The 16685-nt window shown below is 39.5% G+C and overlaps 1 protein-coding gene across 4 annotated transcripts; it reads left to right on the plus strand.

Annotated features, from left to right (window-relative positions):
* The first annotated feature begins 383 nt into the window (after positions 1-383).
* On the plus strand, positions 384-15907 carry LOC129271131 (uncharacterized). Of its 4 annotated transcripts, none has more exons than XR_010295022.1 (11): positions 384-860; positions 1631-1883; positions 3265-3449; positions 4207-4274; positions 5969-6061; positions 8197-8472; positions 8950-9109; positions 9688-9889; positions 10268-10441; positions 11375-13660; positions 13840-15907. XR_010295022.1 is itself a non-coding variant. In XM_064106282.1 (10 exons), the coding sequence occupies exons 2-10, from the start codon at positions 1806-1808 to the stop codon at positions 12875-12877; spliced, it is 2739 nt and encodes a 912-aa protein (XP_063962352.1). In that variant the 5' UTR covers positions 500-860; positions 1631-1805; the 3' UTR covers positions 12878-15907. The 4 variants fall into 4 exon arrangements, 2 of the variants coding, with proteins under 2 accessions (XP_063962352.1, XP_063962351.1); XR_010295021.1 differs by having other exon boundaries at positions 401-860; positions 9685-9889; XM_064106282.1 differs by having other exon boundaries at positions 500-860; positions 11375-15907.
* Positions 15908-16685: the final 778 nt, after the last annotated feature.

Raw genomic sequence — 16685 nt, forward strand, 5'->3', positions numbered from 1 at the left:
TGCTTGTCCGATTTCTTTCAAACTTTCACCATTCTGTTTAATTTATTTTTCTCCTTCCCAACACAACATTTTATGGTCAAGGCTGGATTCCCCTTTAACATTTATTACAAAGTTACTAGAATTTGTGATTTTCGATTTTGTGTTTTTCATAGAATTTGTTGCTGTCCACGATACCCCTGCCACCCTCCCTGCCAATATAACACAAGTAGTGCATTTAATTTTCTTGTCTGAAGGAGAGCAGCATTTAGACATTCAACTTTGATCGATGCTTAGTCCTACAACATCGTTGGAGTAAACTAAACTAAACTAAACTACCCCCCCCCCCCCTCCCCATCTGTCGACATTACGAGTATTCGACTTTCTTTCGCAAAGTAAAAGTACACCCCTATTATTATGAATGAAATCGCCCTGCGATACTCAAATTAACGGGTGCAACATGGCGCTGTACATCCACCTGTGCGGCTTGGCGTTGACGTGACAACAACAAAGCTCGCTTCCGGATTCCAGCGGATATCTGTGCGCGACTGTCTCCGTAAATATACCGGTGCTTGTCGAGTTAAGAATCCTCTATTGTGTTGCGTAGTACAGTCTGTAGATTGTTCAATGACAATGGAAGAATAGCTACCGTACCCACACAACCCTCCCTGGTCAAAGTTCAAAACGGCCAGCCCGTCGGTACCGGTACCTATGCTAGCAAGCACAACTGCAACTGAGTGACGTGAGAAGAAACTTGGCAATAAAAAAATGGATGGAATTCTGGAAGTCATGGATGATTCCTTGTCTATTTTGTATTGATCATGATGGTGGATTATCTGATCTAACTTTCAAAGTCTGCAATAAGTTAAACTTAAACGAGTAAGGTAGGTTACAGGCCAGCCTCTGAAGTGCAACACTTTTTAAGTTAACACTAAAACATGTAAACAATTTTAGTTTAAACTAACAAACCATAGGCCTAGGTTGTCGATAAATGTATGAATCTGATCAGACACTTTACTTTCACATGGGTGTAGTGTACGTTGATAGATCCTAGGCCTACCTCAAGTGATGTCTGTGCAGGCTCTACTTACTTAGCCTTGCCTTGGCCTTGAGTGAGGACTTCGTGATGATATTTTTTATTATTTTGACATCTCATTTGACATTTCACATTGCACTAGACATCTACTTAACGTTACATAGACTACCAAACCAACTGTATACGCAGTTGTTGTGTGTCCGGACAGGTTGTGTGTCCGGACGATCAATTTTAGAAAGTCATTTGGAAAAAATTACAAGCGAAGTTTCATCAATTTTTAGTACAAAATGTTAGAAAATATTATAGAGAACAAAATAGAAGATGATTACAACTATTGAATTCATATTTTTAGTGTAATCTTAAGACAAAAAAGAAGGCTTCAAAAATATAAAGTGTCCGGACACCCGACCCCCCATCCTACAAGAAAAACTAGGCCTACATCTACAGAATTTAGTGGAGGAAGAAGGGTTTTTTTTAATTTTCACTTTGATTTTTAATTTTGTAAAAGATGTAATACTCCTAATTAGCTAACCAACCTCTGTCTAGGATATATCATAGTCTCCAAATTTGAAATTAGGTCTATGATAAAAATTTATTTTTCCCCCTTCACATTCACAGGCAGTCAGGCTTGTCATCTCAGGACTGAACATTCCTTCCTCCGGTAAACTTTATGGCAAAAAGATGCCACATCCTGGCTGAGAAATGAAGAACTGGGTGATGTCCTCGTCTAGAAAAATGGATCACCCTCATCAGTTAATAGCGTGTTTAAAAATGGACTAACCTGACAAAAAAAATGATGGAGGATAAAAGTCTCTTTGTGTATGATTATGTTAATTTGAAGAACAGGCAGCTCATCCGGAAACATGGAAAGGTTTGTATTATATGAGTACAATATTCTATGTGGTAAAACTGATGACATTTTGTATGAGGCATTCCAAGAAACCTCCATGTTCAACTGAGAATCATGAACACAGTAAAGCCCCAATGAATTGAAATTGAAGGTTTCAAGAAAGTTAATTTGCAACTGAATGCAAATTAACTTCAAATTTTGCTATTAACCAAAGGATTTACACTTCACTTGGGGATTTCCTCTTTATTTGAAGTTATAAGTTTCTTGTACTACTTCCTATTAGTCATTGTCAATATCACTCTCTGGAGTTGAAAATACTGATGAAAATAAAGTGCAGATGGACCCAAATAAAGTTAAACTGATGGTGTTGTCAGGCAAGGTAGTGAGGTACAGTGAAACATATAGGCCTCTATAATATAAGAGTCTTTATACCACCCAAGGGATTGAAGATAAGTGGTCTCCTTGAGCAGATCGTCTTGACAAACGGGTTCCTTAATAAATCCTATATCCCCAAATCATATAATACTCGATATTATAATCCTAGAATTTTGATATGTGAAAACTCCTTAAGGAAAACTTAATTTATGGTCCTCGCAGGTAGTTAGACAAAATGGTATGTATAAGTGGTGGTAGACAAAATGAAATTAGACTATGTAGAGTTCAATGATTGATTATGCCAAATTGTTTATAGACCAAGCAAAGTGTGCCCTTCATCAGTGTATGCTCTAGAAAAAATTGTGGCTAAATCTTGTTTGTATACAGGGACAAACAGTTGTGTTACATTCAAAGAAATCTTATGTAAGAAAATAATAGCATCTAACAAGCCTTTCAAAGTTTGAAGCAAAGTGACATGCTTGGAGCCTCGGCTTATTCTCTGTGTGCATTCAACTGATTAGTGTGGTTTCTGCTTAAGATTGAAAATTTTCTTGTTACATGGCTTGCTGCTATTGCTGTTGAAAAAAAAAAATCATTATTGGAGGTTTAAAAAAAGATCAATATTTGTATTCAGGCTGGGTATTGTAATGTTTCTGCAAACTTAGTTTATGGAACTGTTGGTTAAATGGAAACGTCGGTTCTGCTTCAATATGTTGTACAACATTTGTATAACATCCGGAATGTGTTTAACTGTGCTGTAATGATCGAGAGTTATAATTGCTGTCACCATGCATTCCTGCATGTATTGTATATATACAGACTGTTTTATGTTCTAATCTTCTTTGCTTTATATATATTTTTTTCTTGCTGACAAAGTTAAAAGATGTCGATAAAAGTATAGGCCAGTTAATATTTTTCATCCAAGTTACGTTAGAACTTCAACCTGCCTTAATACATGTTCATGACCATTTTTCATATATGTACCTAAAAGTGCTCAACATAAATTTTTGTTTTTCTTTATCCTCAGAAACGAAGCCTGGGTGACGTGAGCGGCAAGTACCGTTACCATGCGCCTCAGCAGACCTCGAGTGTGATGGGTTCGCTGATCAATCTGGACTTCCCTGAAACGAGGGCCATCAACACCAAGTCCGCCAACGCCATCATCTCAGATCAGAGCCACCAGATCAGGAACACTTACCAGAAGACATTCAGGTATTTTGGTTGCCAACAGAAAAAAACTACATGTATTGAGCTATTTAATCATATTCACACTTTAAAAGACTGATAGCTGAATCAGCCTATTTAGATTTTATTGTTAAATGTAGACGAATTGGACTGGTGCTCAGGGCAATTTAGCCCCCACCCACCCCCTCCCAAAAAGATATGAACAAATGAATGAAATATATATATATAAATAAATAAATGAACGAAATTAAAATAACAAATGTCAAAACTGCCCCATGAAATTTCCAGGCAGGCTCACAAACTTTTTCCCTCCACTGGAGCCCTGGCACCCCTGGAAAGAATACAAAGGAAAACCACAATGACGTTCGCTGAGCACAGGTGCAAACAAAACAAAGGAAACAAAAACATAACAAAACAGACAAGGCTCCTTAATACTATTGGATGGATAATTAAATCAATGTCTCTTATTCTATTGTAGACTTTTTAGTGACACGATGATGGGGGTGGGGGGGGGGATCTGATTGCGATTTAGAGTTTCCTACCCACTTTAAAAGGTCCAAAATAGCCCCCATCAATTGCTATGGCTTAAACATGAAAGGCTGTATCTAATTGGTTCTAAGCATTTTTCAGTGAAAACTCACAGACAAGAAGTTTGCTTCATGACACATTCCCCTGAACATAGATGGCAGTATTGATGTAAAGTGACTGATTTACATGGAGCTTTGGCTATCATACAGTCTGTTCATTTTAAATATCACTTATATTTGTTTTGATTATGTGTTAGGGCATCAACATTGGATGCATGGAGCCGCCCAGGGTCTTCTATGGAGACTAGACCATACAGCAGTTTAGGTAACAATTAATTATATTTTTACATGGTTTTTGTTTACTTTATTAATGATTAACCCCATTTTTGCTCTAAGACCATAAGAAAAGGATGTATATACATTTAGTGATTTCAAATGGTAGAACTAGACAGGTGGTCATGAAAGCAGATTATATTGAAATTCAGGGGTGACGCCACAGAGGGAGGGAGCTGCCCTTATGATTATTCAAGCAGTGAAAAAGGGAAAAAAGTGGGGAAAAGGGGAAGAAAAGGATGACAGAAGTAGAGTATAAAAGGAGAGTTCTAGCCTTTTAACTCTGCAATTGAGGAAACAAAATATGTCCCCTTTAGTTTATATTGCCACCCCCCAAAAAAAAAAAAATAATAAATAAATAAAAAAATGATAAAAAAATAAAATAAAAAATAGTGGTTTACAAAAATAGTAAAAAATGGCCTGACACTGCCCCTGCTTCAATTAGATTTATTGATGAAAAAGGTATTTCCGTTGAGTTTTAAGCTTTTCATTGAATTTTTTACTTTTTGTCTCGCCCACCGGGCCGGAGGTGAAGGCGAGACTTAGGGATCCAAATGTCGTCCGTCGTCCGTCCGTCACAAACCTAATGACACATAACTCCACAACCGTAAGTCGATTTCCAACCAAACTTGGATGGTAGATGGACTTGGGGGACCTGCATGTTATGCTGCAGTCAGAGGTCACATGGTAAGGTCAAAGGCCATTTTCAGGTCAACGTTGAAGTTTACATGCAAGACTCTCTTATGACACCTAACTCCGCAACTGTAAGTTACTTTTCAACAAAACTTGGATGGTAGATGTACTTAGACAACCTGCATGTTATGCTGCAGTCAGAGGTCACATGGTAAGGTCAAAGGTCATTTTCAGGTCAACGTTAAAGTTTACATGCAAGACTCTCTTATGACACCTAACTCCGCAGCCGTAAGTCGCTTTTCAACAAAACTTGGATGGTAGATGGACTTGGGGGACCTGCATGTTATGCTGCAGTCAGAGGTCACATGGAAAGGTCAAAGGTCATTTTCAGGTCAACGTTAAAGTTTACATGCAAGACTCTCTTATGACACCTAACTCCGCAACCGTAAGTCGCATTTTAACCAAACTTGGATGGTAGATGGACTTGGGGGACCTGCATGTTATGCTGCAGTCAGAGGTCACATGGTAAGGTCGAAGGTCATTTACAGGTCAACGTTAAAGTTTACATGCAAGACTCTTATGACACCTAACTCAGCAACCGCAAGTCGCATTTCATCCAAACTTGGATGGTAGATGGACTTGGGGGACCTGCATGTTATGCTGCAGTTGGAGGTCACATGGTTAGGTCAAAGGTCAGTTTGAGGTCAACGTTAAAGTTTACATGCAAGACTCTCTTATGACACCTAACTCCGCAACCGTAAGTTACTTTTCAACAAAACTTGGATGATAGATGTACTTAGGCGACCTGCATGTTATGCTGCAGTCAGAGGTCACCTGGTAAGGTCAAAGGTCATTTTCAGGTCAACATTATAGTTTACGTGCAAGGCTCTTATGACAAGTGTTATTCCATCCCAGTCATTTCACAATGAAGTTTCGATATAATTCTCTTGCGTGCCCTCGCAAATCACGATATTTCTGGTCATTTTCATAAGTGGGTGAGACACAAAATTGCTTTTGCCTTGTATTAATTTTCTCTGTTTTTCTTTCAAACAGACAATCAACCTCAGACTGCCCCTGACTCTTTACATGATCTGCAGCCTCAGGTCAATAATAGAATCAACAACAACAGCAGACCTCACACAACAGGTAAATGATCAAAGTTAAACTTAGGACACATCAGCAAATCTTATCTCTTTTAGTGTGTATTTAGTTTTGGTAGATCTAAACTAAAGATTATTCATTGTAAAGGATTTAATTCATTGTCAAATAAATAGAAAGAGCATATCATAAAACAACATAAATTAGGCGAAAGATTCAAATTAAAATCATCAGGGGCCTGGTTCATTAAAAAGCTACAGCTATGTTAACTTAACGATAATGGCAACTACCATGTAATTGATTATGATTGGCTGCTGAGCTATGTTACCTTGGTAGTTGCCATTATGGCAAAGTTACAACAGAAAGATTGAAATGGAAAGACGAGATAGGATGAAAAGAGAAAATTAAAAGTATTCTTTTCTTGAAAGTGAGTAAAGTCCTGAAAAGGACTGTAAACCAGATGAGATGAGCTGAATACGGCTTGAGTAGCGATGGTTTGAGAAATAGCAGGTTGAAGTGAAAAGAGGTTACTCGACGTTTCGGGCAGGTTGACTGACCATCTTCAGGAGTGAAGGATGCTAAAAGCGCGTGGGGTACTTATGGTGAGAATGCGGACGTTGGAGGAATCGGTGGCCGGTCGGGTCGGCGGCAGGGCTGACGGTGGCGGCGCTGTGATTCTGAGAAGTTGCGTGGGCGTGTATGCGGAGGTCTGATGGATTGGTGGCGGGTCGGGTTGGCTGTGAAATTCCTTGGTGTATGTTTGGTAGGCGTGGGCAGAGATTATAGCGGCATCGTTGTGTTGGCGGTGTGGGGGATGCGGTGGCTTGGGATGTGAGTGGTGTGGTGGGCTTGGTCGTCGGCGGAGTGGCAGGCTTAGTTGTCAGCGGAGCGGCGGGCTTGGTTGACGGCGGTAGTATAGCATGGGTGGATGAAGAAGGATTGGGTGCCAGATGTTGTTAAGGTGAAGTCCAGTGTCTTTGGGTACTGTGTCGTGTCGCTGTATCTCAATGGCTTCTCTGACTCGTCTGGTATGCCAATGCTTGATGTTGGTGATGAGTTTGCTGTCAGCCCAGTCAATGCAGTGATCTTCTTGTTGTGCGTGCTTAACGATGGCTGACTTGTCCCAGTCGTTGGCAGGACTTGTGTTCCTTGAGTCTTGTGTCAAAGTTGCGGCCTGTTTCCCTGATGTAGACTTTACCGCAGTCGCATGGTATTCTGTAGACGCCTGGTTGCTTGATGGGAGGGTTCTTGTCCTTGTGTGAGTGCAGGATTGAGTGAAGCTTCTTGGAGGATCGGTGTCTGACCTTGAAGTTGGCTTGAGTGAGGATACGGTGTAGTTGGTGCGATGTCTTGCCTATGTATGGGAGGAACCGAGGATGACTGTGCCGGGTTGGTTGTCGGTGGATTGGTTGCTGGTGGTTTTGTCTGTGTGCTGGTGCCGTAGTGGTTGAGTGGAGACCTTGGTGCTGGGGTACTGGTTGATGGTGGTGAGTGCGTTGGAGATGTGGATGAGTTCTTGCTGGAGGTGGTCCTTGTCACTGAGTTGGTGGGCGCGTCTGATGAGAGAGTTGGGTACTGATTGCCGGATAGATGGGTGGTGGAAGGAACGGTAGTTGAGGTATCGATCTGTGTGTGTTGGTTTTCAGTAGACCTGGTGCGAGAGGAACCCTGATGTTGTCTTCTTGACAAGGACGTCCAGGAATGGGATTGAGTCGTGCAGTTGGGTTTCCATGGTGAATTTGATGTCTGGGTGCTGCTTGTTGATATGGTGGAGGAAAAGTTGCAGGTCCTTGGTAACCTCTCTTCACTTCAACCTGCTACTACTCAAACCATCGCTACTCAAGCCGTATTCAGCTCATCTCATCTGGTTTACAGTCCTTTTCAAGACTTCACTCACTTTCAAGAAAAGAATACTTCTAATTTTCTCTTTTCATCCTATCTCGTCTTTCCATTTCAATCTTTCTGCCTGTATTTCCTTCCCTTCTTCATATTACACATGGTGAAATGTAAACCTTCTCCACGATATAAACTCCACCATGCAAACCTACAAAGATCATCTGAAAGTTACAACAGTTGTAAATCCTTTATGAAACAGGCTCCTCATATTAATGGCTAAAATTTGTAGTTAGAGATACCCTCAATTCAATACATATTTGATATATTTTATGTTACTCCCAAACCAGGGAACCGGAATCAGCGCACCCCGTCCCGGAAGCCTCCCCACCCATCAGGATTCATGCTGGTCAAGATGAAACCAGATGGTTCTATCAAGAACATGGGCTTCAAGAGCGTTACCCAGGAGATAAGAGAGTGGTGGGAGGAGGATGAAAAGAAACAACGGGAGAAGGCTCGCAAGGCTCATAGTCAGAACCTGAAGCGGTATGACTCGTTTGCGGGACAGTGGCTGAGCTTTGCTGGAGAAAACGAGGAGTCTGAAGGGGTCATAGAAGCCTTTACAGGTGAGAAACTAGGGAAGTGATAATGGAATAGAGAGATGAAGGGTCGGGTAGAGCAAGAGAGAGAGAGGCAATTCCACTTGTGAAAAAACTTTCTTTAGAACAATCACATCAATAGTGAGAGTAATAGCAGCAGCAGTAATAGAAGTAGTAGTAATAGTAGTTGCAGTAGTAATATAATTAGTTGTAGTAGTATTGGTGGTAGTGATAGTGTAGTAGTAGCAGTAGTAGCAGTAGTAGCAGTAGCAGTAGTAGTAGAAGTAATAGTAGTAGCAGTAGTAGTAGTAGTAGTAGTAGCAGTAGCAGTAGTAGTAGTAGTGGTAGTAGTAGTAGTAGTAGTAGTAGCAGTAGTAGCAGTAGCAGCAGCAGCAGTAGTAGTAGCAGCAGAAGCAATAGTGTTATTTGCTTTTTGAAAAAGAAAATGAAAACATTGCACTGTACTTATTAGCGAGATGAATTCTTATTTCATTGCTATGACAGGCAAAGTACCCAAGGATGAATTCTACAACATCGAGAGCCGAGTAGGAGCCAGCGTAGCAACTCAACTTAAGAAAGGCAACAAGGTGCGGGTTGGAGTCAACGGCACCCTGCAGTCGGACAGCCTCAGGGTTAAGAAGTGGAAGAATGACCCAGACGCAACGTGAGTTTGACCTTTGAACTCTCACTCTCTTTCTATCTGTCAGTCTGTCTCTTTCTCCAATAAGTATCATATTACATTGGCTACCACGCTCTTCAGACACCCTCAGCTCTGAGCCTTTTCTTTGCAGAGTTCATCTAAATTGAAGGAATTGGATTGAGGGTGGAAAATCACAAAATTACATATTTTATTTTTTGCAATGCTGTGCATGGTTTTGATAGTTCTCATTACAGTAGACAGAGTAGACAGATAGGATCTGTGTGGTCCTGTCTAACAGACTTGTCTGTCGCCAGTACAACTGGCTCATACTGGTGAGCCTCAACCATTCAGAATTCATATGAAAGAACAAATATGTCGGCCATTCTCAGTTTCTCTGTTATAACCATTTCCCCATGTGTCTTCATAAATTTACTACATACATGTACTGTTCTTTTTAGCACAGCACAGTCATACCATTTTTTCTTTTGGAGGTATGTGTGACGATATTATCATACTTAATCAAATAATGCCCCAATCTCACAGTAGACACTATTTCAGGTTTGTTCATATTTTGGTCTTATTCATTCGCATTCTTCCAGCAGCAAGGAAGAGACGGTGGAAGACATCTTTCGGGAAGCTCGGGCGAGGGCGCCAAGTCCAGTACCGTTCCAGAAAGAGACTGAAGGGAAAGTCAGGACCAGAGCAGCCGAGGACCTGGTACCGCTATCCTGGACAGAACAAGTTGCTAAGCCTAATGTTAAGGTCATGGAATTGATCGAAGCAAGCACTCCACCTGCAAAACCTGTAAGTTGAACAAGAAAACCTCCCCTCCCCTCTCTCTCTCTCTCTTTCTTTCCCTTTCCTCTCTTTGCTCTATTTTACTCTCTTTTGCTCTCTCTCTCTTCTGCACTTCCTCTCTCTTTTGCCTCTCTTGCTTTCCTGTTCTCTCTCTTGCTCTTGCTCTAACTCTGTCTGTCTTTCTCTCTTCCTTACTCTTTTTCTCTCTCTTGTCCACTCTTTTGAGGGAAAAGGGGATACCAACAGTCATCTCAAATGTTCATTTATTTTCACCCACTAATTTGCCCTCAGCCAATCAGATGTGAGGATTTTAGTAGCTTATAACATCATTTAGAGTCACTGAAATGTCTGTTCATGAAATGCTCTCTTTGTTTATGTCTGTAGGACCTCTCAGAACGTCATCCCGTGGTGTTTCATCCGCTGATGAAGGACGGCAGCAAACCACAGCGCGGCATCAAGCTTGGCAAGTACCGCATCAACCAACAGAGCAGATCTAAGATCGGCATCGACGGAGGTCAGAGCCTCAATAACAGGATCACCCATGTCACCATTGATCAGGTATGAATGCTAGAGTGGCTTGAATTCACTTGGTCCACGATATTATACTCAAATTATCAGATCATCTACCCCCATCATGGCAAACCCCTGTTGGTTTATTTGCAGATGGTCCAATTCTCGGATCATCGAACACTATCATGGCTAAACCCGCATGGTCTACTATCATTTAAGTTTAATTACTGTTTGGTCTAACCATCACTTACCTGGTAGTTTAATACAAACTTGGTTTAATAGCCATTTAGTTTAATTCACAGATGATGTCATTTCTATGTCGTCTACTTGTTATGAAATTTGGTTCTTAAACATTTCATCTGATTGTATAGTGGTTTTAGACTAAATGCATATTCCACAAAACGGATATAAACTAACTGGAAATTGAAGTAAATATAATTAGACCATATGATTAATAAACAAACAGGTTGTAGGAATTTTGGAATTTGGCATTTATATAGTGCCTTACTGTAGACCGAATTGAAAGTAGACATCTTACATCCACTTGGTCTAACACAACTTCAATAGTTTATATGATTTGATAAACTGTACCAAATTTTCATTTAACGAATTGGTGTTGGACCAAGTGGATATAATCCCGTTGTGCACTTAAACAATGAAATGTCTGATGAAGGAAAACTTCTAAGACAATACTTGATAGTTGGGCAATAAATTAGAACATTCCGTTATATCTAAGACGTCATTTGAGAGGATTTAAAACCTTCCTGACTGGTGAAACAAAATTTGCTCTGGTGACAATTACTTCAGGCTTTATTTCATCTAAGATATACACTAGGGATAGGGTCGCAAAAGGGTTTTATTTTAGGGTTAGCCTTCAGTGTAGTTTAATTCTGCCAGTACAAAGGTGTGTAAGTCTACAGAGTGAGAGAGAGTTAGGAGTAAAACTTGCTGATTCATATTTTTGTATTTCCTTGAACACAGATTGATAGAGCTGATAGCGAGTACAGAGAACTAACCGATGCTGACTATGAGAACCTTCTGAAGGAGAAACTAAGATCGGTCAGTATGGAAGCAGACTCGGAAGACAATGAGGAGGATGATGCAATCTTGGAAAGTGTCAGTCCTAGAAGGGTTGCTGAGGATGTGCGGGAGGCAGCATCCATATGCAGCATTGGCAAGGAAAGTGATGCATCAGGACTTACTGTAGGGAAGCCTGCATCAGCTAGACCCCAGGGATCAACAGATATAATAGGTGTAACGCAGACAAGCTCTCGTTCGGAGAAGCCATACGTCCGGCAAGTTGCAAGTGCGATGCCTGGTATGAGACAAGCTCGTTCGAACGATGCACAATTGACGGCACCTCCTAGAAGCATGATCCGATCTGCAGGATCACAAAGGATACAACCACCTATAGACAGTACCAGTCAGAGACTAGGAGCCAGATCTGCTGGCTCACAGAGGGCACTGTCTAGTGCCTCTAGCAGGATTAAGTACTCGTTTGACCAGAAGGTGACCCCAAGGAATGCCCACAGTCCAAGACCCAACCTGGCCAGACCTGGGCACCTTCCTCGTACCAAGGTGTCCAGCATCAGTACAGGTCCACAAGAAGGTGATGCTGAGTACATCAAGATCTCGCAACAGATCTTGAAACCAGGTGACGGCCAGGATCGTGATGCAGGAATGATAGCACAGATCTCGGACTTTACCCAGGGACAGTTTGGAAACAGAGATCCCTCCATAAGTAGCATGGATGAAGGAGGATCGGTAGACAGTATGAATGTGCACCGGGGAGATCCTCACCAGGAGAGAGCCCACTATCATGAAGATGGCACCAAGTGCACCTGTTCTCCTGAAGCCAAGCGTGTTATGTCTGCTGCCCTCTCTGCAATGTCTCATGTTTCGGCTGATCACTCTATCATCAATATTCCGACAGCCCCGATGACTCCAACTGACTCCGATAGAAACTCTCTCTCTGACATGGATCCACTGTCCTCAACATCTTCATTCCGCAGAGCATCTTTGGGTGAGGAAGACTGGAAGGAATCGTCCTTCGATGAAGGTGGTCAGGAAGCAGAGAGTGATGATCATGGCCCTGAAGTAAGCTCGCCTACACCATCCAAAGAGATCGTCATCAACAGACACGATGGTCTTGATTCCCTTGGGATCACGCCCCCTCGCTCTGCCGGCAAGAAGCGCACCGTCACGTTCTCTGACGAAGTCGACGAGCCATTTGTACCATACACCTCGCCAATCTCCACCCCAAGGGATCCTCATCACCCTGGATCAGCGGAGGGCAGTCTTCACTCAGGAGAGTTTGTTCATACTGACAACCGCCCAGATCTGACTGCCTCTGGTAAGATGTCGGGAGAGGCAACTGAAGAGCTGAACGAACTGAGAGCCAAGATTAAGGCAGACTTGCAGAAGTCACAGGCTGAAACGGAACAAGATCTCCGACAGATGAAATCTCCAGCACCTGCTGTTTGAGGGGATGGTTTCTCGTTTCCTATTTTATGCTTTGTACATTGTTGTGAACATTTGATCTGTATCTGTATAAATTTATGAAATCATCTTTTTATATTGGTTGAATTTTGTCATCTATTAAAACAGTTCAAAGTATACATTTTCAGACAGGGGCAGTTTAGATTTAAATGAGGAGAAGAAACTGCTATTTTAATGCATCTTACCCACGAAAGGTGTTCACCAGAGTTACATGTATTATGCTTTGTATTTATCCATTCTGTGTTTTTTTTGGGGGGTATGTTTTCTTAAGTAGGAAATACAATATTTCATTTTAAAAGCAGTTTAGTAACTCACAAAATCACCGATTCTGCTGCCAATTCAATCATAATTGCAATCCTCTCAATTGGATAGCAATGGTCATAGCTTTATAAGCCAAGTAGTCAGTCATTCATTAGGATCCGGTCTTGCAAAGAGTGGTGATTGATCCAATCAACCTCAACTATATGGAAATCCATCAGTGTCATAAATTTTTCCTACAGAAAATAAGCACAATTTCTTTTGTATACAATTAAAGAGGAAGCACACTTTATTGTCAAGAAAACGATGAATGTACGATTATATATATCATAATCTGAAAATATTTTGAACAAATATGCATTTTACCTGTTGGCATTGCTGGCTTTCCATAGTTGTGGTTGATCTATATTAGGTACTCGCATATTGCTCAGAAATCTTCTGGCAGACTTGGTCTCCATGTGTTGCATGCTGCTACATGTATGCCTGGCCACCCATGTGGTCTAGCTGCTGGTGCTCTCAGGCATGGTGCAGGGTCAACAGTGAATATTTGTCAATTCAGGGGCCCATTTCTTAAAGAGTTCCAACTGTTGTAACTTTGCCATAATGGCAAATACCATGGCAACAGGGTTCAGCAGCCAATCAAAATCAAGGTTACCATGGTAGTTGCCATAATGGCAAAGTTACAACAGTTGCAACTTTTTATGAAATGGGTCCCAGATAGTGACTTCTTTTTCATCTTCAAAGTTCAGATTGGTGTTTTCATGAAGCTGTTTGTAAAGATACACATAACTTAGACATCTTAGCTTCACAGGGATATATCAAGAAAGGATCACCAGTTGCGTAAAGTCATAACTTACAAACAGCCTTATGAAATATCCCACCAGGTGGGTGTTTCATAAAGCTTTTCGTAAGTTAAGAGCGACTTTACGCAAGACTGATGATCCTTTTTTACGGTATATTCATTGGTGAAGGTTTAGCATGTAAGAAAGGATCACCAGTCGTTCTTAAAGTTGCTCTTAACTTATGAACAGCTTTATGAAACGGCCCCCAGGTATTGTTCATTATACAGTAGGATTTGAAGATATTCAGTATTCCATCAGAAACAAGCAAAGTTTTCTATTTTTTACAATCTTAACTCATCCCTGATATTGCTTATTATGATGATACTGTATATTCCATTGCTCAGAAAACAACAATCCTGCTCTAAACTTTACATTTTCTGTTTGATTAGTGATGATGGGTATATTTGTGTTAATTGTTAACTACGTGTACCTCATGTGATGACATTATATCAAAGACCAAAAATTGCAGTGCTAATGAAATCCGTCCATTTATATGAAATATATCATGATATACATGTAAATCATTGATTTTTTTTAAATCTTGTAAATTTATATATGAAGTGAATTGTACATACACTCATTTGAATAAACTGGAGTACTAGTAATATTTTATGTCATTGAATTATCTATCTGCATTATATCTAACTTCAGTCTCTCAATCGTCCCTCAAAACTCGCTTACTTCAGCAGATGTGTTGTCTGTACTTTTGAATGTTTTTGACAGAAATATGGCGCAATATCAATGATGTGGATCATGATCATATTTTTTTTATTTGTTGATTTGCCAATGGCTCCCACCATCAAAGGAGCTGTACCATATATCTGTTGGAAATTTACATGTGGCTTTACTTTTGACTTGAATGTCTTCCTGTCCTGAATTAGATACCCCAATCTTTAAGACTGAATTTTCTGTCTCTGATCATATTTTTGACAAAGAGTAAACTTTGCATTCAACAATAATCCATGAATATTTCTCATTTTATTTATTACTGATGGGAATTCTCTTCAATAGTGCTTATAGCTATGCCAGCGATGAACTACATTACATGATTACATTATTTGTCCTTTAAAATAATTTTGTTATGAAATGAATTTGTCAAATTCGAAATGTTTTAGTGGATGTATTTTGCAATTTGACATACATTTTTTTAAGGGGTGGTGTCATGATCCCCACCAAAATAAGACTTTCTCAAGGGTGTAAGTGGCCGAAAATTCCAGGGTATAATCTGTTTTTAACTTTGAGATAAGGGTTTGGAGGGCAGATTTTAATGAAAGATAAAAACCAGAGAGGGAGAGCTGGATATCCTCAAATGTAAATTTTTACAAAGAATCATCACCTTTTTTATAAGATTGGAAAGTTAGATGATTCTCCAATATACTTCACATTATCAAATTTTATCAAATATTAGAGTTTGAAATGTTTTATAATCTGTTTTAGCATCCAAAAACATGTAATAGCTCTATAATTTCAATCTTTGCTGTGCATCAATCAATTCAACTATGAGAAAAGTAGGTACATCAGAATCTTCCCCTCTCCCCGTTTTATAAAATTATTAATTCCCTATTTTATATCGAAAGTGCTTTTTCACAAATTATGCAAGTATAAAATTGTTTTTATTCAAAGTATGATCCTAATTATTCCTTATAAACAATGGTTTTCATTTCAAATTCAATGAATTTGATTTACCTTTTGAATGACAGAAGTTATTTTTAAATGTATAATTTTCACATATGTTGGATATGTACAATATGTTTGAGCTTGATTCGTAATGTATCAGCATGTATTCACAATTTCTTATATAAAGATTATATGTACATTTGAAGAAAAAAATCTATTTAAATATCCATTGCATTGGAATTCAATGGAATGTTTATTTTGATTAAAATGCTATGAGCATTATTAATTTTGCTTCCTATATTATGTCTGCTTCCTTTTTCTTTAGTTTGCTATGAAATAAGATTAAATATTTGTGACCTTTGAACTTGAAGCAAGCAATTAATTACATATTTACATTAAACATTAAGAGATTTATTGTTATAACAAAATTTATGGGCCAAGTCCATTCCAACATCAAGTCGATCTGAACAAATAGCACTGAAAATTTCATCAAAATCCGATGTGAAATAAGAAATTTTTATAATTTAAAAAGTATCTCATATTTTCACAAATCAATTATCTGCACATCTTTTCCTGAGTGCGAATGACCGAGCTGATGTTGCACACTCACTATTTCTTTCATTTTTAATTGAATGAACTGTTCCATTTATTTATCAATTTGGGGATAAATATTGTCCTCAATGTAAATCACAAAAATATATATATTGATTGGAATACATATTCCATGGGGAATCAAACACAGTTATACATTAGAGAGAGAAAAAAGATTTTTTGATGTCATACCAATATATTAAATATGTGAATGTGACATCATCTACTCTTATTGGCCCAACACTCATTTTGTAAACGAAGCAAATCACTTTGAATGTCAAAACTTGCTTATTTTACATATTTTATATATCTAATCCCGATGAAACATTGTGCTTGTTTTATTTTCTGTTTTATTTCAACATTGTCATTGGGGTGGACTTGACCTTTAACAACTAATTTTGTGGGGGGGTGACTCTATATTTGCTTACATTTATGACCATTAACCCTGTCTAGATTTATCTGAAAGCATGGTGTTTGTGATCTAG

This window comes from Lytechinus pictus, chromosome 11, assembly GCF_037042905.1.
Source record: "Lytechinus pictus isolate F3 Inbred chromosome 11, Lp3.0, whole genome shotgun sequence".
In the NCBI taxonomy this organism is placed as follows: Eukaryota; Metazoa; Echinodermata; class Echinoidea; order Temnopleuroida; family Toxopneustidae; genus Lytechinus; species Lytechinus pictus.